Below are 23,641 nucleotides of genomic sequence, written 5' to 3' on the forward strand. Positions count from 1 at the left end.
TCGGTTTAAAGAAATTTTATTGCCTAAGAAATTACAGAAATTTCGCTTATAAGACAACTTATAAATAGCTAACTTAAAGTAATTATTTACAAAAAACGCAATAAGCAAGCACTTATGATAATGTTTAACAATAAACAATTGCATTTGCATGTGAACTAAAATTAATTTTTTTTTTTTTTTTTACTAGCCTAATTTAGTGTCCCACTGCTGGGCAAAGGCCTCCCCTCGTTTCCTCCACTCGACCCTGTCGTTTGTAGTGTCCCGCCAATCCGGATAAAATGCGTCTAAGTCGTCCCGCCATCTCCTTTTCGGCCTGCCTGCACCCCGGCCAGCACCATCTATGGTGTTCCGTGGGTCCCACTCGGTAACCATTTTGCCCCACCTTTCAGGGTGCATGCGGCAGACATGCCCAGCCCAGTCCCACTTAAGCTTAGCGGTCTGGACACCTACATCTACAATTCGAGTTCTGGAGCGCAGTTCCGTGTTTCTGATTCTATCAGTTCTGCGAACACCTAGTATACTGCGCTCCATCGCTCGCTGGCAAACCTTGAGTTTGGACTTTAACGCCTCAGTTAATGACCATGTTTGAGCACCGTAGGTTAGGATAGGCAGGATACACATGTCGATGAGTTTGCGCTTGAGACACAGGGGAAGGTCGCCCTTCAATAGCGCCTTCATGGACCAGAAGCTCTTCCAGGCGTTGTCAATACGTCTATTGACCTCTATGGTTTGCCTGTTTTCGAAGGAGGCTATCTGGCCCAAGTAAATGTACTCATCAACATACTGTATATCCTGCCCATCTACCGTGACCCTGTGTTTTGCTCCATTGGTCATCAAAATTAAATACAAGAATAAAACTAAGAATCGACCCTAATGGTCTTAACGTAAGATTTAGATTTAATTGGTTAGTAATAGGAATATATGAGGGTATATTTTTTTCACCTCAGCAACTCGAACAAGCCTACTTTCGTCATTCCCTGGAGTGAGGAAAGTGCGACTTTCCTCACTCCAGGGAGTGAAACAATGTAGCTTTTTAATTTAGTGAAGGCCATGAACTTCATACTTTTATTACATTTTTATTATGGTACGGTACAGTACGGTCCAGTCCGGTCCGGTCCGGTCCGGTCCGATCCAGGCCGGTCCGGTCCGGTCCGGTCTCGTCTCGTCTCGTCTCGTCTCGTATCGTATCGTATCGTATCGTATCGTATCGTATCGTATCTTATCGTATCGTACATATTATAATACTTTTTTTTCTGTTTATTCTGTGTAATTCGAAATACATTTTAACCTTTAATATGTTCTCACTACTGAGGTGAAAAATTATGTCTGCAACACGAGAGCAAAGTTATTTTACATCTCGTGTTTTTGAGTCCCTCGCTACGCTCGCAAGAAAAACCAACTTTCCTCTCTTGTTGCACAAATAACTATTGTTCGACTCATGACTGCCAGACTTGTTCACGGGGCAAGTTAAACGAGACCTTTAAGCAGTAGTTAATTATTGGTTATTGACAAAAGACATTGTGTATTTTAAATATTTATGTTTGTATGTAAGTTAATTATTGTCGTTTTAAGAACATTATTTTATTTATTTTACGCTTTTTGGTTTTTATTGTAATAAAACCAATGTATATGTATTATTTGAGATGAAATAAGTATTTCTTAGGCTAGGTGTTAAATAAGATGGTTATAAAATAAAATAAACACATAAAATACCTAATTTAGTTATAAGTGTATTTATATGTTTACCACCAACAATAACATTTAGTATATAGATACATAAACATAAATTATGTATATGAATATTAGAAAAATCAGGTTCTGATAATGGTAACTGATGGCTCTTGTGATAATAGTTTTTTATAACTAGTCTAAATATTTAAGGATAACCAGCGATTTGAGATATAAAGTAATTGCAATCAAGCTCTATGTATACATATGTAGATTGAATGCCCTGAAAGCAAAAAGCAGGAAACACAATAATACTTAGACATGTTCCATCTGTACATTGAGGAATGTGATTCACTCTTCATCATGCCTTTAAAAGAAGCTGGAAGAGTAGGTATGTGTGTAACCACCAAAGGATTGGGGGTTATAGATATATTATATATTAGTCAATATAAATTGATAATAATTTTGATTGAGATACATACTGATCTCTACTTTTGTAACTATTAAGAGATTTAAAATGTAGGTACTTACCTACTGAATGACTTGCTGATAGGTGGATTATATGGACTAAAGAGGTAGCATTCAAAAGAGCATTATACATATAACAAAAGTTAAGACCTAGGCATATTTAGTCATTTGCCATACAACAAAAGTTACCTAGGCATGTATCATAATTTTCTCTATACCTACCCTATAGGAGGAGAGGAAAGATTTATTTACTTATATACTTATTTAATTATGGCGTCAGACTTACAAGGCTGAGTGAATATATTTTAAGATTTATTACAATATACTTACAATTTTAAATAATGTATGCCCCCGTTAAAAGGGGTTAATTATGATAGACTTATACTTTATTTCATTTTTGTTAACTTTCAATACATATCTGTAACTACTTCATAGTCGACCATAGGCTGGGGTAATTCTTTATTCTGTCGCCGCACACGCTACTAGACATGCTTTGTTTTAGCTCTCAGCTTGTTAGATCCGTACGGATTAATAAGTACAACGGCAATCGATTTTTCGCGTTAGGTATCGCGTTATATCGCAATGAAAGAGTTGATTATTCCATGGATCTCTCCACCTTATTTGTAATTAGTTACATTCACAACATTTTTCTCAATTTATTTACTTTACTTGTATATAAACAAAAATTAAATCGGGATCGATTTGAAAGTTCAACGAGACTTTGACGTAACATCCATACATATATAATAATGTTAATGTTTTTATTTTACCATTGCATTAGTCTGGTCAACAGTTACACTAGTAACAGTGACAGATATAAATGGTGCAAGCTTATTGAATAAGATGTAATTTCTTACACATAAGTATAATTCGGTAGGTAAATATTTAAAATGAGAGAGAGTGAATGAAGCAGTATGACTTACTTCAACAACAATAAGAGTGCAGCTTTTATCTAATAAATAATAATTATTATTATTCAAGGCGCACATCGGCTTCAATGATAAAAACAAATAGTAGTTTATTTAAATACGAGTACATAACTTGCGATGTACCTCCTACGTACCCAACTATATATTATTATTATTAAATAAATATTGTGTGGTTGATTTGATTATTCCGGAACTAGAATAAATTACAAGCTTATTTGCTTTTAGTATGGACACACAAATTATTTAGATAACTCATGATAATTTGTTTTGACTAATCTAACAGACATTATGTCTGTAATAGCGAGGTACCTCTCTAGAGCCTAAAGAGAACAATGAATTTCAACTAGGTCACTGAAAGATGTAGTACTATATCATTGTTTGCTCATACATATTATGCCTAAATCATTATCATTTTTATAATGCTAATTAGACGTTTACTGATAGTTACAAATATTTCAAAGTAGACTCATGAGTCGCGAATGATAATGATGATGGGATATTTCGAAAACTATCCTTAGGTCTGTTATTAATTCCATAACGCAGTTCTATAAATTTGTTAATAATAAGCTTTCACTTGTTTTTCAACTGTGTAGTCTCATTAATTTTAATTATATATTATTAATATGTACACAAGGATGTTCCTGATGCTAGTCTAAACTGTATATCATTACAAGTTACTCATTGATGTTAAATTCTCTAAACATCTACAATAATTTACCACGGACTAATTACAAATATAATTACAGGATTAAACGAACTTACCTGAAGTGAAGTTCTATCCTAATTATATGAAGTACTTAGTCCGTGGTAGGAGTTTTCCTCCCTCCCAAGTTAACATTAAATTTGTTAACTTCTTCCCTCTTGATTTAGCAGCTAAATCAAGAGGGAAGAAGTTGACAACACCCTAAATGTCAGTACAGTGACATTTAGGGTGTTGCCAGCGGCGGAGGTTTTCTTTTTCAGAAATAGCTATAAAATTCGCGACGTTCTAAGGCAGAACTGGGACAACTACAATAATTTACCACGGACTAACTACTTCATATAATCAGGATAGTACTTCACTTCAGGTAAGTTCGTTTAATCCTTTAATAGTCCTTAACTGATGAGTGGTGTTGGTGCATTTACTCATTACAATCAGATTAATTCTGTTATATGTATAACGATAACGTTCATAACAATGAAACAAGGAATGACTACGCGCGGTTAATTTCGTAATTCCAATTTCCGACGAATTATATCGTAGTAGGCGAAGATTATTATCTCACTTCTGAAGCTGTAAGAGTAAAAACACCAAAGCACCATTATAACAAATATTTATTAGGAATCACAAAATATGAGAGTTTAGTCTTGGATAGTACGTGGAGCGATACAACGCCCTAAAACCGATCTACAAAAATGGAGGACACTCCTAGTGATGTTCAATCCGGTTGTCGTAGTGATGTGAGGACCGATAAATGACGATGCCGCCTTTTAATATATAATTATATATCTGAATAAAAAGGTACCTAATTAGTATTAGGTATAGAGAAGAAGATTTAATTCCCTCCTAAATTTCAGGGCTTCTCAGGTCAGAGGTGTAACGTTGGAGCCGGGGTTGCTTTATCGCGTATATACCGTGGGACCTTTGAATATTACTTAAGTATATTGTTTACTACCCAGTTATGTCATAAATCATCTATGAAATAACAAGACTACTATTATTATAAGTATAATTTATTATCTTATATGATATGATAAGAACTTCAAACAAAAAAACGCTTAAACGCTTTCTATTTCCATACTAAAAACAATGGTCATTCTACAAATAGATTACATTTTATTGATTTGGTTGCCAATAGTTAGAATAAAAAAAAATAATTAAAAAAGAAAAGTTTTAGTATTTAAATTACTATACTAGTTTACATCATTATGTAAAAATCGAGACCGAGATTGATTGATTGATGAGATATGAGAGATATTGTAAATTGATATAGACGGTAAGATAGCACTGACAGCAGTGATTTTGTTGAAGTTAAATAAAGAAATAAACAAATGCATTACCTACTAAACTAAAAATTATACTGAATAGTCATTGGTTTTATGGCGTTATAAACGATGATCTGTTCCACATTAAGTATCGAAAATAACAGAAATAAGAAAAAAATACTGAACAATAAATATATAGTTTCATAGTTTTATTTCATGAGTAACTATCGCGGTAACCGAAGACAATAAATATATCTTTTATGAAATAAAACTATGAAAACGGATTATATCGCGTATATTGAATTTATAATACATCCCGACGTTTCGAACCCTTTACAGCGTTCGTGGTCAACGGGTTCGAAACGTCGGGATGTATTATAAATTCAATATACGCGATATAATCCGTTTTCATAGTTTTATTTCATGAGTAACTATCGCGGTTATTGCTAATAAAGTATACATTGCAAATGGGGCGCAAGTGACGTCCCTCTTAAAACCACACTCATGTGTTTTGGCGTAACGGACATCCTATTTTCGTAAATAAGCATTGTATTATAAGTTCAACCAATCAGTTTAAAAGAGTTCAGAAAGCTAAGAACAAGCCATCAACAGGCATCGGTTTATTACGATATATCTAGAACGCGGGCGACTTTAATAGGGTAGCAGCGGTAAGGGTATTACTTATATGCGTTATTATCGGTGAGGTGCTGAAAATGATTTGCACACCCTCATTCTTATAAAAATAAAGTTGGGTACAGTTCATTTTGAATACTTCGCCGCTTGTAAACTTAAGGATGATTTACGCTAGACCGGGCCGGGTCCGGGCCGGAGCTTCCGCCGTATATATACTTCGCCGCTATGGAAAACACCACGTGATCACCGATCAGCCGTCATAGTAAATGACATGTCGGACGCATCGGCCCGGGTCCGGTCGGTCTAGCGTGAGTTATCCTTTATGCTGCATACTGTATGTAAGTAATAAAAATAACAGAAAAGGGAAAATGAGCCAACTTGCTTTGGGCCCAAAAATAGTTTCCGATTAATATAAGACACCAACATGGTAGTCAGGGCCGATAAGGTCTGCCTTCCTCCATACCCGCTGATAAGTATATACCCACATCTCGGAAGAACTTGGCCAAGAACTCTGTCTCGTAGTGAAATTATTATCGTATTATTAATAGGTATTTTAGCTTCCTGAAGCGAGAACCTCGATGCAGTCGCGGTCCAGGCGCAGCGCCGTACGACCCTCGGTGACGCGCAGATCGCGCGCACCCAGTCGGTTGTAGAATGCTAACGCGGTGGTGTTGCTCTTCAACACATGCCAGTCTATACGGTTCACGCCTTCGATCACCGCCCTCTAGTAACCAAAAACAGATAATTAGTCTATCACGCGTGACAAGGATCGTAATGTATATCAGAGAGGGAGCCAAACTAATATTTGCGTCCGACAACATTGTGGCGGTAAAATGATGACGCTTATTCGCGACATGACGAACTGCTTGTCTCGTTAACTCAATCGTGAAGCAATCGATAGGGCTGTAAAGGAAACTGCACAAAAGTACAGTTTAGCTTCAAAAGTAGCGGATCAGACTACGCGTCAAAAGTATCTATCATTCTCTAACATATGTCTTGCTATGTGTCGCGAACTGTCTATGTTGAATGAAACGTCTATTTGGAAAGTAATTCCAAGGTGGCAGATACTTTTGGCGCGTTGTTTCATCCGTTATTATTGATGCCGACTGTACACTGAGCAGTCGTCAAGCAGTTCCTTATGTTCTCATTCGAGTTGCATTTCACCTAGGTATTATTAATCTTAGTAAGCTGCCATTTACAATGCGGCACATATTTCTTATTACCACACATAGGTATACATATTTATACCCAGATAGAAAGGTTACAAAAGCTGTGGCGTATATAGGATATCATCAAGAGATCATTTTCTTTTATTTACTTAACTAGCGACCCGCCCCGGCTTCGCACGGGTAGTTCAACCAATTTACACAAAACCTTTACAAAGTATGCATATAAACCTTCCTCTTGAGTCACTCTATCTATTTAATAAAACGCATCAAAATCCATTGCGTAGTTTTAAAGATCTAAACATAGGGACAGACATAAAGACAGCGGAAAGAGACTTTGTTTTATACTATATAGTGAAGTGATGCAAAGTGTAAAACAATCACTACATATGATACCTTGGGAAATATTGGGGAAATATGATGAATGGAGCGAATGTTTACGCACGCCCAAAGGCAGTTTTCCATTGGAACACCGAATTCTGGCGGTACACCACTTACAAAATTTAACCTTTTCGAAGCCGTGTCAAACACAAAAGCTGTCACTCGGACGCCACGTCACCGAAGTGTCAAAACTGAAATTGAACTTTATGCACATGCACGTAGGTCTATGTTGCTCTGTGGTCTGTGACCGATTAATCCGTCTTTGGCGTTGGACCTGCGGTGCCGATATATCCGTCATTGACGTCCAAAAGGTTAATGTAACTGCGGTAGCTCTTATCAATTCAAGCACATTATCTCATGCCAATTAAATGAAGAAGAATCAGCAAAAGGGTTGATCGCTAGGTGGTATTTAGGTAAACTACAATTATAACTCAGAGCATCTCAGTTATCCCTTATTAGTAATGTCTGCATTGTTATTTTAAATAGTATTAGTTCCTAATATTGTCTTCGGTTACCGCGATAGTTACTCATGAAATAAAACTATGAAAACGGATTATATCGCGTATATTGAATTTATAATACATCCCGACGTTTCGAACTCTTTACAGCGTTCGTGGTCAACGGGTGACTGAGGAAAAATTACAAAATGCAAAAATACCCACATACTAAAATAATGAACAATCATAGACTACAAACTTTAAGGCTGGTTGTACATGCAAAATCGGTTCATAAGGCTAGTTTTACACTATAATTATTTTTCAAGTAAAGATATATATATATACGCGATAAAAAACCCGCCGCCATAGCCGGCATAGTTTTTTATCGCGTATATATATATATCTTTACTTGAAAAATAATTATAGTGTAAAACTAGCCTTATGAACCGATTTTGCATGTACAACCAGCCTTAAAGTTTGTAGTCTATGATTGTTCATTATTTTAGTATGTGGGTATTTTTGCATTTTGTAATTTTTCCTCAGTCACCCGTTGACCACGAACGCTGTAAAGAGTTCGAAACGTCGGGATGTATTATAAATTCAATATACGCGATATAATCCGTTTTCATAGTTTTATTTCATTAGTATTAGTTCCTGTTATAATGAATGCTGCCTGCATTATTATTGTATACAGTATGTCATGTAGATGCAGTTTTCTTACTTTATTCAATGCAAGTGGTGTTTACTTACTTACTTACTGCTGTGGCGCGTAGTGATGTGCCGTTCTCGAGAAAGTGCGGGAACGTGAGAATGTTGCGGGCATGTTCTCGAGAACATTCTCTCGGACGGAAATTTCCGAGAAAGTACAAAATATGTGTACGAATTCAGTTTTTTTTGTTTGTGTATCATTCTATAAGTGTTTAATAAATATTTAAAACAGTTTGAAAACGAACAAATTATTCTAAGGGCAACTTTCTCTTCACTCTCAAGAAATTCCCGAGCATGTTCTCGGGAATGTTCTCGCGAGAACTTTCTCGAGAACTTTCTCGGCACTTTCTTTGTCCGTTTATTGTAGGAAACATGCTAAATTATTGGGATAATGTTTCGTTTTTGCTCAAATAAATGTCGTATATGTGTTTTATTGATATTAGTAGAGCGACCTGGTTTCGAAACAATATTTTAAACTTAATAGAGTAAAATTCTCATTGCTCTCAAGAATATTCTCGGGAAAGTATTCAGCAAAATTATGTGCTATTATAATTTTATATAAAAATGGAAATCTAATAATACGAGACACTTTTTTAGGGGTCCGTACCCAAAGGGTAAAAACGGGACCCTATTACTAAGACTCCGCTGTCCGTCTGTCCGTCCGTCTGTCTGTCTGTCACCAGGCTGTATCTCATGAACCGTGATAGCTAGACAGTTGAAATTTTCACAGATGATGTATTTCTGTTGCCGCTATAAAAACAAATACTAAAAACAGAATAATATAAATATTTAAATGGGGCTCCTATACAACAAACGTGATTTTTTTACTGTTTTTTTTTCGTAATGGTACGGAACCCTTCGTGCGCGAGTCCGACTCGCACTTGGCCGGTTTTTTTTGAGATAATAACAACAACTTCGAAATAACTTAAAAAGGTCAATTTTTGAAGGGTGTTTTTTCAACATTTATATGGCATTTTTTTTATTTTTGGAAAATATAATTTATAACCATCGTTTTAGGAAGGGTTTTATAATAACAAAAAATATACTGTAGGAGGCACTACTCTACTTTTTATAGTTAGCTAGATATGGACGTTTAAATATCGACATTTGTATGGCACTATTCAGCTATTTGTAAGGCGCGTTTGACATGTATATAGTATTTTTTCGAGATTTAATGTCAGTATAACATTTAAAACTTTCGCTTTTTGAACACATATTAAATCACATTTACAATCGGGTCACTTTTCGTCGGGTAGTCACACAAATCTCTGTTTTGACATTTTGCTGGGACGTCAGTTAGCCGCAACCACGACCAGTGAAACCTGTGTCGAAACGTCAGTAAATAAAGGTAACAAAATAAATTCGCGATAGAACCGATTCTAAATTAATTTTATAGCAGTATCAAAATATGGCACTCGACATTTTTATGTCACATTCGACATTTGTACGGTCAAAGTAGCCATACAAATGTTGAGATACAAATATCGGCAATAATATTTTTGGGCCATTTTCGTACATTATATACCCGATTCAAGTTTTTATTAAACACAACATTCTTACACCATATTGCTAACTTGTATTATAGTGAAACACATTTTTATTTCAATTGTATATCAATAAAAGGACCCATACAAATGTCGTAGTGGCCGTACCAAAATATGTCGTTCGAAAAGATTAACTGTTATTCGGTCAAAAATACAGTTTCTGTGTCCACTATCGTTGAAAATAGAAGCCCAAGTAATGTACCTACTATTGTATCGTTAATTAACATGTAATGGTAGATCAATAGACGCACCAGATGTAGGGAGGTATCCTTGCAAAATGTTAGTGATCGCAAAAACGGAATTGTTTTTTGATGTCACCACAAATTTATACCTTCAATTGCGCAAAATCTACTCAAAAATGTTTCCGATAATCTACTCGAAAGTATAATATTTTTTATTTATATGGCTAAAAGTACAACTAAATAAGTTTTTGAAAAAAAAAAACACATTTTTGGTACCAAGCTATTATCGCTTACCGTACTTTTCTTTCCATAAGCAATTAGTTAGTGTTGTTTTATCACAGAGATCCCATGGTCACTTCCTGTCTCCATCATCAGATCAGTACCATGTCATCATAATATTGCATTATCATCCGAATTACATATGTATGCAAAATTTCAGCTCAATCGGAAATCGGTAATTGGGTCTAGCTTCCTAGATTTGACTCACACTAACTAATAGGGCAACCTTGTAAAAACTCAAGTACCTATCTGAAAAACACATGTACGACACGAAAATCACAAAGCCAAAGAAATTCTACATAGTAAATAGTCTGTATTCAAAATACTATGGCCGTCTTATAAGGAAATGTGCGGGAGCATGCTCTCATCGAGAACATTCCCGAGAATATGCTCGGGAATTTCCCGAGAGTGAAGAGAAAGTCGCCGTTATAATATACTATTACATTTGAATGTTTGCGGATGTCTATCAATTACTTAAATAATGATAAACGAACATTAACATTTTAACTTTTTTGCAAATTTTTATAACTTTCTCGGTAATTCTCATCCAAGAGAATGTTCTCGAGAAAGTGCGGAAATTTCCAAGAGAAGGAATTCCCGAGAGCGAGAACATTCTCGCTGGCACATCTCTAGTCGCGACGACCCGAAGTGGATGTTGGAAGTGGTGTTTACCTTTAAGTAATTGTTACGCTAAGCGATAATAGTTAAAACGTTTATATATACTTAACAAAGTGTAAACAATTGTAGGTGAAGCAATTAATATAAAATAAAATAAAAAAATCCCTTGACGATGATACTTGCAACAGTGGTGAAATATCAAGCAAACATGTTCATTTACATTATTATTTATAGCATTACATCGTTTTTCACCACACCAGCTCGTAAAGGCTCTCTTTATTCTTCAAAAACTGATGATAAAGTTGCATTTTCTCCACACGAGTGGCAAAGTAATTTGATGCAAATTTTGAGTTGTTTCCTCACGTTGCCTGATGGAATTGACTTTTAAGTGATCACTGAATAATAAATATTTAATGGGGTTTATTTGAATTTGGTTTATGATGTTTTACAGTAAGTATTTTCCTCGAGTTAGTGTGGTGAAATAATTTTTGTACGTGGGCCATACTGAAAGTTTCTGGATTCTGATAAATGAGTAGACTTCTTATCCTTATGTCATATTTATTGTTTTTCGAAGTATACCTATACCCTCATTATTTACACATTTTGCATTTGCTGGAACCATTATGAAAAGCAGCGGGTCCGGTCTTCCTTAGGGACCTCTTCGATGGCTTCGTGGAAAGCATTCACTGCCACTTCCGGGCTTGTAAATCGTAACCTCTGAGTTTATCTTTAATTTTTGAAAATAAAAAGAAATCCCATGGTGCGAGATCGGGGCTATATGGCGAATGAGTCATTAAGGCCTTCTAATACGCATTCGTTGCCTTGGCGAAATGTGCCAACGTGTTGTCGTGGTGGAGGCCTAGTTTGCTACGGGGACGCTTTTCACGAACTTTGTCAAACACTCTGGGCAAGCACGTGTTTACATACCAATCTGCAGTTACTGTCTTTTGGTTTTCAAACGGTATAGTGAAATAATTTGCCAAAAAGAGAAGCAACCAGTTTCTTACCAGTGCTTCGACTTTTTTTAACTTTCGTCGGCGAGTCTTCGTTCGTCGTCCTTTCTGGTTTAAAGCAGTAAACCCAGGTTTCGTCACCTGTCACGCTATTATATAACGCCGTCAAATTGTTTTATCATTTTACGGCACCACTCTACACGCAGTCTTTTCTGGTCTTCCGTCAAATCATGCGGTATCCATCGCGTACAAATTTTCCGAACCTTAAGGTGCAAATGCAGTATTTTTTGCACCTGGCTCATTCCAATGCCTAAGGTAGTACGAATTTGCTGACAGGTAATGTTTTTGTCAGTTTCAATTAGTTGTCGTACAGTATCAGAATCGGTAACCGCTTTCGCCGGCTGGCCTTCACGTTCATCGTCATGGTCCCGTCCTCGTCTAAACTCACTAAACCACGAATAAACAGAGCTACGAGATGGTGCTTCATCGCCAAATGCTAATTGAAGTCTTTGACAACTTTTCGAAAATCGTAAAAAATCATTCTACGACAATTTTCACAACTTAAATTCATTGCACGATGAGAAAACAAATGACAGTCTCACAAATTAAAAAGTAATACACTGCCAGAGAGTTCCTTTTTCAAACCCTATAATTGTTTTTTTTTTTTTTTCGTTTTCTAAGTGGCCAATTCCAGGAATTATCAGTATGCCCTAAGTATCACTCGGTAGCCAAGCTTGTTTAATACTGGTGCCTTGAAACCCTCGCAACTCTCAAGATTTTACTTTTCGAACCACTCGCTACGCTCATGGTTCAATTTTAGAATCGTTCGCCTGCTCGGGTATCAATATATTAGCACGAAGAGTTAAACAAAAACTTTTCCCCTTGTAAAATAAATTAGAACTATTACCCGACTGAGCTCCCGCATGAGCATAAGACCGATGCCTTGGCGACGCGCCGCGGGCCGCACGAAGAGATCCTCGATGTAAAAGGCGCGGCGAGACCAGCTTGAATACGCGCGGTTGCATAACGCTGAACCCAGCACTACGTTGCCTTTCTCGGCCAACAGCACGAAAAACCAGGGGTGTTTACTGTTGAAACCATCTTCCACCAGGTCTGTAATTCATAAATGCACTGCGCTACAGTTTACGCATCCAGATGTCACTATAACAACTATTTAAGATAGTGCAGTAAAACAACTTCTTCTGCGTTACACGTGTAGTTTTAGCACATACAAAAATATTTCGGTTCGGTTCGGTTCGGTAATTAAGATGACATTTTACACGGTGTATAAAATGACGACAATTTTCTTTAAAATTTATAAAAACACTTTTTCAACAGAATATTTTTTCGGATGGTTGTGGATGTCTGTCTTCCGCATAAAGGGAAAAGGAATAGGTACAAAACAGGAACTCGGCTGAAAATTTAGCTGTGATGGAAAAAATGGATTAATGAGATGTGAGTGCTATGGACGATGATGGCTGATTTACTGGATGAAGGAAATCTAAATTCAAAACCGAATATTTATAACGCCTGTCAAATGAGGCTATTTGAAATTTTGAGAAAGTTTTAAAAATGCGGATCACAGATAATTAACAAAGGTTGGCAAAACTAGAAGAAAAAAAATATGGCAAATAATTAACTGGTTACAAAAAAAAAGGAATCGGATTTATAACATTAAAATAAACTAAAATAAAAAAATTGTCTTGAAGCTTGAAAAACTTGGGTTCAAATAGAGCACGTCAAGCCGCAGCTCGCCAAACCCTCAGTTCTACCTGACCGAACCGCGCGGACCACGGGCTCGAGTCCTTTGATGACGGCTGCCGATCGTCCTACAAGATCGGCACTCACGAGCGCCCTCTGGGGCCCTCCCGACGGAAGGCTCAAAACACTCTCCTCAGCACCGTCTTCCGGAGACCGGAGTCCTCCCAACGGAAAGCTCGAAAGCACTCCTTCAGATACGCTTCACAAACTCTTTCCAGCAACTAACTGATGTCTATGAGCAGTTGAGCACATATGTTTTCACAGATGCAAATCGTTCGTAATTTCTTTGGATATCACCCAAATTACATAAAAATATTGACTACGCGACTTAAGAAATCACGAGCGCACAAAATATAATGCTCTGCCGTCCCAGACTCAGTCACACACTTCCAGGGAGCAAAAAATGAACAAAATAATGCACCGTTCCGACTTTTTCTCTTCAAGTCTCTAGATCGATCTGACGTCTTTTACAATCTCGAACACCTCAAAAATTTTCATTCAAAATTAGCGCCTAATTCTCTTAAATTTATAACTGCCAGCTCTCTCTAACATACAAAAAAAGTTCTAGGTTCTTCGGCAACCTTTGATATAAGCGCCATCTAACCGTACTTGCGTGAATCAATTCACACTGTACGACACGACTAAACGAACAAGCAAACTAGACATGGAAAAGTAGTTTCCAAGAATGACGACAGACGTAGCGTCATGCTACAATAGGTACTAAGAATGCTAATCCGAAAACAACAACTCAAGATCGTATTTTCGAAATTAGAGTGCGCCTGCCTGTTAATGCAAATTACTCCAGTCATATTACGGACCGGTAGTATGGCGAACTGGAAATAATTTAAAATATACTCAAACACACCCACTTTGTCAGTAGAACAAGGCGCAAAATTCAAATGTTCTATGGGAAGTCAACCCTTCGCGCCTTTTTCTACTGACTGGGAGTGCCGGAATATACCTAGTTGATAGTTTTAGTTTAAATGATTTATCATGATTCTAATATTCTAACTCCTCAACAAAATATCGTTTAATGCTTTCCGGTACAAGAATGTACGCACCTATTACAAATGGTTTTTTCTTTTCTCATGCTCTAAAAGTAGGTCATTGTGATCTATGAAGTGTGCAGAAAGTGATACATTTCTGGTCTGGTGCATTTTAATTTCTATGTACTTTTTTATATAAAAAATTGGGTTTAAATGGTTTTGCTGTACCTAACATTTTTATCCTGATATTTCATAAATTACGATAATCTAACCTACTCGTAAATTGTTTATTGAAAGTACCCTCAAGAAATACTATATGAATAAAGTTTATACTTGTTCATATTTTTTAATACCGTCAACCGGGGTGAATAGGGACAAAACTAAACGTGATTTACTTAGTTGGGTACAAAAACGAGTAATACTATGTAATTACTTATATAATTTTACCAGTCTAACTAATCTAAGAAGGTATAGATAGTGTTATGAAAACTGTTGAGTTGGCAACACTAAGTTCTGTACTCATTGAAAAAAAAAAAATGTTTTATTGTCTACGATTTGATTGATACTATGGCGTCCATATATAAAGATGTTGTAATATGTGCTGTGTAAAATAACAGTGGAAACATTATACTTAATTATACTTAACAGAAGATTAGTGTTACAATAAAATTTGGAGAAGATCCTTTAGAATTTAGATCCTTAACAAGCGGCGACCGTAGGAGTGAAGAACCAAGCGACGGCGCATGTTACAGCAAAGGGCAGCGTATCAAAATGGCGGTATATATCAAAGCAGACCGCGAAAGAAAGCAATTAAGAAGACGAAATCATACAGAGTCGGCGAAAACAGATTTCGATGAAGAAGAATTTGTCAAGGAAGTGGATGAGGCAGAAGAATTTCTTACGAAATACATGTACTTCAAACATAAGTATCACATTTTGAAGCCGGACGTCAAAGAGATTAATCATACGATGACGGCCGTCCCAGAAAAGAAGAAAAATTTTAAACTTCCTAAAATCGAAATAAAAAAAATTCGACGATGACCCCAAAAAATGGATCCAGTTTTGGGGCCAATTTAAGAAGATAGATGAGGACCGCAGCATTACTGAAGAGGACAAGTTCCAGTACTTACTCTAGAGCTTGAAGGATGACTCGAATGCCCGTGCCTTGGTGGAGAGCTTCCCACCTTCTGCAGGCAACTACCCGAAGGCTCTTGAGTCTTGAGCAACTGAAGAACCGATATGGACGAGAAGAGATGTTAGTGGAGGTGTACATCCGAGAAATTTTTAAATATGGTGCTCGCACAAGTTCGAGGTGAACCTACATGCTCTCGAAACGTTAAAAGTAACTAAAGATAGGTATGATGCAATGCTTTTTCCTTTAATTGAATCGGCTATGCCCGAACAAGTTTTGTTAGCGTATAGTAGGGCGCAGTCACAAAGTACACACTTACATAAGGGCTCAGAACGATTGGCACAGTTGTTGAAGTTCCTTGAGAATGAAGTACAAGCAGAGAAGATTAGGCTTGCCAGATCTGAATTTAAATCTAGTCAGCTTCCCAAAACAGTGTCTCACCGCCGCGGATCAGACATTCAACCAACAGCGACGTGCCTTACAACAAAAGTAACAAAGGAAAGAGGTCAGGAATGTTGTTGTTTTTGTGATAAGGAGAATCATACAGTGAATGAGTGCGGTAAGGGGGGAGATTTGACCTTGGATGAGAAAAAATAATTAATTAAAAAGAAAGGTGGGTGTTATATATGTCTAGAACGGGGTCATATGGCAAAACAGTGTAGAGCATTTAAAAAAAAAAGCATGTAAAAGAAGGCATTTAGTTATTTTATGTCCAGATTTGCATAGCCAAAAGAATAAAGAAATTGAAGTATCAAAACAACCTAATGAAAATGTCACTTTGTGTCAGGATATAACAACCACTCTGTTACAGACAGTGGTTGCAGTGGTCGAACATGGAGGCAAGAAAAAGAAGGTGAGGATTCTGCTTGATGGTGGTGCGCAGCGGACATATATTAAGAAAAGCCTGGCCGAAGAACTGAACCTGAAGGTAATAGGTCGAGAGCAATTTGGACACACATTGTTTGGAGCAAAAGAAACAGAACCTGAGGTCTACAACAAATACGAATTTAAGGTGAGTTCATTAGACAATTCCTCTGATATTACTATAAAGGCTCTTGCACGAAGCACTGCTCTTTGTGGTGTTCTGCCTAAAGTGGAGGATAAGAAAATTATGCAGAAACTCCACAATTTGAATGCACAATTACCAGACGTTGAAAATGACATAATTGACATTGGCATATTGATAGGATCGGATTATATGGGTGCAGTAATATCGGGCACAATAATTAATCTTGAAAACAATTTGTTTGCCATGAAAACAAAGTTGGGATGGACACTAGAAGGTCCTACATTAAGTTCCTATAGCTGTACGGTACTACAAACCTGTTTCTCACAAACAAATAAAATTGCAGACTTGTGGAGCATAGAGCTCTTGGGAATTAAAGACCCACAAGAAAAGAGAGAGCAGGAAGAAATACTAAAAAGTTTTAATGATAATATTTCAGAGACCGAGACAGGCAGATATGAAGTGAACCTGCTGTGGAAAGAAGACACTCCAGACTTAAAACCGAACTATGACCAAGCATTCAAGAGACTTCAAATAACATCAAAGAAACTTGAGAATACAGGAAATCTACAGGCTTATGATGAGTTTTTCCAAGAATGGGAAAAATAAGGAATTATCGAAAGGGTCAAAGATGATAATAAAGGAAAAGGGCACTATCTAGCTCACCGACCTGTTATCAAGATGTCGAGCAATACCACTAAAGTGCGACCAGTTTATGATGCATCAATGAAAGATCAGAATGGATGGTCACTGAACGACTGTATGGACAAAGGTATAAATTTAATAGAGTTCATCCCGAAGTTATTGATCTTATTCAGGAAGAGTGCCTATGGACATCTGATATCAGAAAAGCTTTCTTAAACATATCAATTAAAAAAGAAGACAGAGATTACTTAAAGTTCCTTTGTAGGAAAAATACAGAACTGTGTAAAGATGTAGTAACATATCGGCATCAAAGAGTAGTTTTTGGTCTGACATGTAGCCCTTTCATTTTAGCGGCCATAATTAACTACCATTTAGAGAAATGCCCTGAGAACTACAAAGAGACCGCACAGAAACTAAAAGAGTCATTCTATGTAGATAATTGCGTGACAAGTGTGGAAACCGAAGACCAGATGAACAGATTTATTGCAGAGTCAAAAGAACTAATGAACATGGGAAAATTCGACCTTCGAGGATGGGTAACAGCTCCCAAAAGAATAGACGACACAATTGCCGTACCGGTTTTAGGTATAATATGGAACACTGTTCAAGATGATTTAGAGTGCAGTGTAAACCTGAAACACGGAATCAAAGACAGAATAACTAAGAGAGAGCTGCTATCTATAACCCAGCAAGTATTTGACCCGCTTGGATTGGTCTCTCCGATCACCTTGATACCTAAACTTATAACACAGAAAGCATGGCTGAATAATGCAGGATGGGATGAACCAATTCCAGAAGAATTAGAAAAAGAGTTCAAAGAGTGGTTAGACACACTGCACTATATTAACCAATGTCGATTTCCTAGACGTCTGACTAGTGCACCAATTGAAGAATGCGAGACTAGTGTCCATGTGATGTGCGATGCTAGTAAAGACGCATATGATATATATTATGAGAATAAATATCTAAATCTAAATCTATGCAGGATGCATTTTTCTACGTACGCAGCATGGTGATCAAGTCAATGTGCAGCTAGTGCTAGCCAAGAGTCGAGTAACACCAACCAAAAGAAAGATGAGTCTACCTAGAGCCGAGCTGATGGGTTGTCTAATTGCTTCGAGATTGTTCACAGAAGTTGTAAATTCTGGTCTACTGACTCTATGTAAAAACTATGAAGTTTTTTGTTGGACTGATTCGGCTGTAGCATGGGCATGGCTGAAACGACAGAAATCTTGGAAGCCTTTTGTCAGTAACCGGGTCACAGAGATCTGCAAAAACACAAAAAAGGAAGATTGGTACCACTTACCTGGAAACGTCAACCCTGCTGACCTGCCATCTCGCGGCTGTGATTCTAGAACGCTGCTGGAAAGCCGCTGGTGGGAAGGCCCACAATGGCTTAAACTAGAAAAAGATAAGTGGCCAAAATCAAACATCAATGACATCCCTATTGACGAGAAAGCTATATGTGATGAAGAGATAAAGAGAACAGCAATAAATGTCGACACAAACACAGTATTTTTTAGTAAGAGATTGATGTATTTTTCAAAATACAACAAATGGTCTGCATGGCTATTCAGAATGAATCCTACAGTGAGACGTCGATTTTCGTCAAGAAAAGATGATATAGGAAATGATGAATATAGATATGCTGAACAAGTATGGATAAGGTTGGTACAGAAAGAAAGTTTTGAAGACAAAGCTAACATACCAAGTAAGTTACGCACAGAAGTAGATGAAAACGGCATAATAAAAGTGAAGACAAGATTAGATTTCAGTAACGAGAGTAAAGACTTCATTTGTCCAATACTATTATCTGGAAAGGACGAAATAGTACAAAGATTAGTTTTATACAGGCACCTGAAGCTGAATCATGCAGGTACTTTAACAATGATGACAGATTTAAGAAATACCTATTGGATATTAAATATAAGACGTCTGTCTAAGAAAATTGTAGCACAATGCATTATATGTAAAAGATACAAATGTAAAAGTTATAGTGTACCTGAAGCCCCACTACCTACGGATCGAACAGAAGCTACAGCAGCTTTTCAAATAACCGGAATCGATCTAGCAGGACCTCTGTACCTCACAGACAAGCAAAAATGCTGGATTGTGCTTTTTACATGTGCCACATACCGAGCAATACACCTTGAATTGATAGAATCATTGTCTACGGCTAGTTTCATTATGGCATTAAGAAGATTTCTAGCAAGAAGAGGACGAGTAAGCGTGATTTGGACAGATAATGGGACCAATTTTCAAGGAACAGCAAACTTACTACAGAATATAGACTGGGCTAAAGTAGAAAGTACCACTGTCTCACAAAGTATTCAGTGGAAATATATACCACCAGGTTCTCCGTGGTGGGGAGGATGGTGGGAATGGATAATTCGTGTAGTAAAAAAAATGCTGCAAAGAATCTTGGGTAAAGCGTCAGTAAATTGGATATAATTATCTACAATAATATGTGACTGTGAATCTACCATCAACAGCCGGCCAATAACATACATATAGACAGAAGACGACTCATTGAGACCGCTGACTCCTCAAATGTTTCTTCAAGGCTTAAGTAACAATGAAACTCCTGACCCCGATAAGATTGATGCCGAGAATCTTGGTCAAAGGTACCAGTACTTACAGAAGCTAAGACAGGATTTCAGACAACGTTTTAAGACTGAGTATTTGTCGCTACTGTTAAGGAAGAATTACAGGAATGACGTCAAGGAGCATCAAGTAGGGGATGTGGTGCTGATCGCGACGGACATGACCAGACTTCATTGGCCTATTGGTGTAATAGATAAAGTCTATGTGGGGAATGACGGATTCACTCGGGTTGCTAAGGTAAGGACTGGTACAGGAGCTAAGGTAAGAGCTTGTCAAAAACTCTACCCCCTCGAGCTATCAGCTGACTCCTTAAAAGAGGTAGACACTACCTTAGATCTTATTAGTGAGCCGGGCGTTATTAGGGACGCAACAGAACAGAGTTCTGAAGACAGCCCTAATCCTATCCCTGTTGAAACGCGAAGAGGCCGCGTTATAAAAATAACTCAAAGGTATTTAAATTAATTTCACTCAAAATTGTTTATTGTTTGACATTTTAATGTTGTGTATTATGTGCCAATTGTTGCGAGCCAAGGTTAGTGCTCTATTTGTAGTTGTTACACTTCATTATGTCGAGTATTGTGTAGGATTAAGTTTCTAATTTTCCTTGCCGTGGGAGGATGTTATGAAAACTGTTGAGTTGGCAACACTAAGTTCTGTACTCATTGAAAAAATAGTTATTTGTTATACAAGGGTGAAAAGTTGTATTTTACCCGCGAGTGTTTCAACACACGAGAAGTAAAATACATTTGCACCCGTGTGTAACACAAAACTTTTCCCCTCACTATAGCGAGGAAAGTGCAACATCCACAGGCGTTAGATCATCTTCATCAGTGGAATCACTTATTTTTGTACGATATTATAACAGAAAACACTGGAAATTCTGATTTTTACGTGAGTCGGTGAAAAGTGTTTTCAAGTAAAAAAAATTGTTGACAATGTTGACATTTCTGTTCTGACGTATGAAATGTCAACGATGCGTTTTAAAATTGCATCGACTCAACTTGTGCGTTCAGAATTATATTTAACATCACTATAAAAAATCTAACGTTTCTTATGGAATTTTAAGGTTTATGACTTGAAATTATTATATAAAGCTAAATTTGGTATTTTTTATTAGATTCTCAAACCATTTATTTAATGATAATTAATATCGAACGAACCATTATTATGAGCGTTTTACGTTTTTTATTTGTCAAGCTACTTAAACACGCTCCATTCAAGGTCAAATTACTTTCCCCACTAGTGGATAAAATGCGTTTTTCCCTGCTTGTTTTAAAGGATAAAATACTGCTTTCCGAGCTAGTGAGGGAAAAAAATGTTTTATTGTCTACGATTTGATTGATACTTTGGCGTCCATATATATAGGTAAAGATGTTGTAATATGTGCTGTGTAAAATAACACTGGAAACATTATACTTAATTATACTTAACAGAAGATTAGTGTTACAATTTGGAGAAGGTCCTTTAGAATTTAGATCCTTAACAGATAGTATATGTAAATACATGGAAGTAAGTAACACATGTATGGAGGAACGTTTGGATATACCACCGAAGATTGAACATAACCTAAATGGTGGCCAGTGATTTAACATAACCTGAATGGTGGCCAGTGATTTAACAAAACCTGAATAGTGGCCAGTAATTGGTGGCCAGCGATTTTTTTTACAGAATATACTTTTTTTCTTACCCCCCACTGTTAGTTTGGGACCATCGGGAACTCCTTCATATACAGCCAATTCCTGAAATGATAAAATAAAAATTAATATCACTGTACATAGTTACCTACCTCAAAGTGTAAGAAATAAACCAACCTACCTAAATTCGACTTACTTCAAATAGTTAAAATAGCAAAATTATACTTTCGTCATGTGCGTCTGTCCCTATGTCAAAGGCTTTGTCCTCGAAAAATATAAGCTATATTTAAATTAATGAAATTTGGATCATAGGTATATTTTGTATATTTTCTTAGGTTAAAGGTTAAAATGTAAGAAAAAAAGGGAGTCACTCCATATATGTAACTAGAAGTTAAAAAAATAAATGAATCAACGTGTGTGTGTAATTCGATAGGCATATAAAACCACTAAGGTTTCTAATAAAGTTTTTTGATTAAATGAATACTTTGAACGTTTCAAAAATAAAATAAAAAATTATATAATATCGATCACATCAAATGAAATTAAATTAGATCAATTTTTTTTTCGCAAGGATGGAACATTGAACGAACGAAAACTTCAACTTAAATCCGGAGGTTCTAATGAAGCTAAAAATAAAATAAAAATACGTGCAATAATTAATTACCAAATGGAACTTTTTTGAACTGTGCTCCCTAATAAAATAATATAAAGTAAAAATGACCCACCCTAGTGTAGATAAAGCAGCTTATGTTACTATACATAATTATGTAATAAGATTTAATATTATATGGAATTCTTTTTTTCTGGAACAAATTAATTTTATTCATTCATTCATTAAAACTACGGTTACGATTTTTCCCCTCGAACTTGAATGATATTGTCAATTCAGCAATACATATTAGGTTTAGCGATGATAACTATATTGCAAACATAATCACAACAACAAAAAACATAACTAATTTTATACAAAAACACTCATCAAGTCGCAATTTTAGATTAATTACTTTGACACAATTACATTTTGAGTGAAATCAAATATTGGCCACCGGTTTTATGGCCATATACATATATACTTAGTAACAAATATTTAATCTTTTGTACTGACCATTAGAAATGAATTGTAAACATATAAAAATATAAAGCACTAGTTCACAAAAACGAACTTTGCAAACGCTAAGCAGCCACGTAAAGTAGGTACTACTTTTTGTGCATCTGTATTAAATAATGTTTTTGCAAGACGCCTATTCTGTCTGAAAGTCCTATCCAACGATATTCCAAGCCAAAGGGAAGTACTATTAAAGAAAAAAAAAACCTTCCCCACATATTAATAAGTTACCTTTCCTACACTCACTGAGCTGATCCGTGTACCGAAAGATTGACCTGAACCCTAAAATATTTAATAAAACTATATTCTCTAATTAATAATGCATAGATAATATAGATATTATGAAGCGCAAGCATAAGAGAAGCCGGAAAAGTAACTCACTTGTATCATTTCATGGACAATCTTCATGTCTTCAGGGCGCGCTAGGCGGATTGTTATTTCGACTGATTTCGGTTCAGTACTATCAGCGTGATCAGCCATGTTAATAATTGGTGCTATAATGATGCTAAGCGAACGTGCTGCAAGCTGACATGGCAGTCGGCAACTAAACGACGTGACGTGTTGCGCCCGCGAGCGCGAGCGCGGCTCCCTCCTCTCTTATACCGCGAGTCAGGACCGGATTATACCAGCCGGGCTAGCACATGATTGGCGCAAGAGTATCTCGCCGCGACATAGACTACCCGTTCCCCTTTAATTCATACAGTTAGTAGACGACGGGTAGTCTATCTCGCGGCGAGATACTGTCGCGCCAATCATGTGCTCGGCCTACTGCCGCGACAGCGCAGCGTTGCGCTTACTAGGGTTACTATGAAAACCATTTTCATACTGTAACGGTAT

The 23,641-nt window shown here is 36.7% G+C and overlaps 1 protein-coding gene across 1 annotated transcript; it reads right to left on the reverse strand.

The window, feature by feature from the left end:
* Nucleotides 1-4: 4 nt before the first annotated feature.
* Nucleotides 5-23,357, reverse strand: LOC134753908 (diamine acetyltransferase 1-like). Its single transcript, XM_063689873.1, has 4 exons — nucleotides 23,186-23,357; nucleotides 21,753-21,804; nucleotides 12,839-13,044; nucleotides 5-6,387 (listed from the first exon to the last, which is right to left on the reverse strand). The coding sequence occupies exons 1-4, from the start codon at nucleotides 23,282-23,284 to the stop codon at nucleotides 6,217-6,219; spliced, it is 528 nt and encodes a 175-aa protein (XP_063545943.1). The 5' UTR covers nucleotides 23,285-23,357; the 3' UTR covers nucleotides 5-6,216.
* Nucleotides 23,358-23,641: the final 284 nt, after the last annotated feature.

The sequence above is a fragment of the Cydia strobilella genome, chromosome Z, assembly GCF_947568885.1.
Source record: "Cydia strobilella chromosome Z, ilCydStro3.1, whole genome shotgun sequence".
Classification (NCBI taxonomy): Eukaryota; Metazoa; Arthropoda; class Insecta; order Lepidoptera; family Tortricidae; genus Cydia; species Cydia strobilella.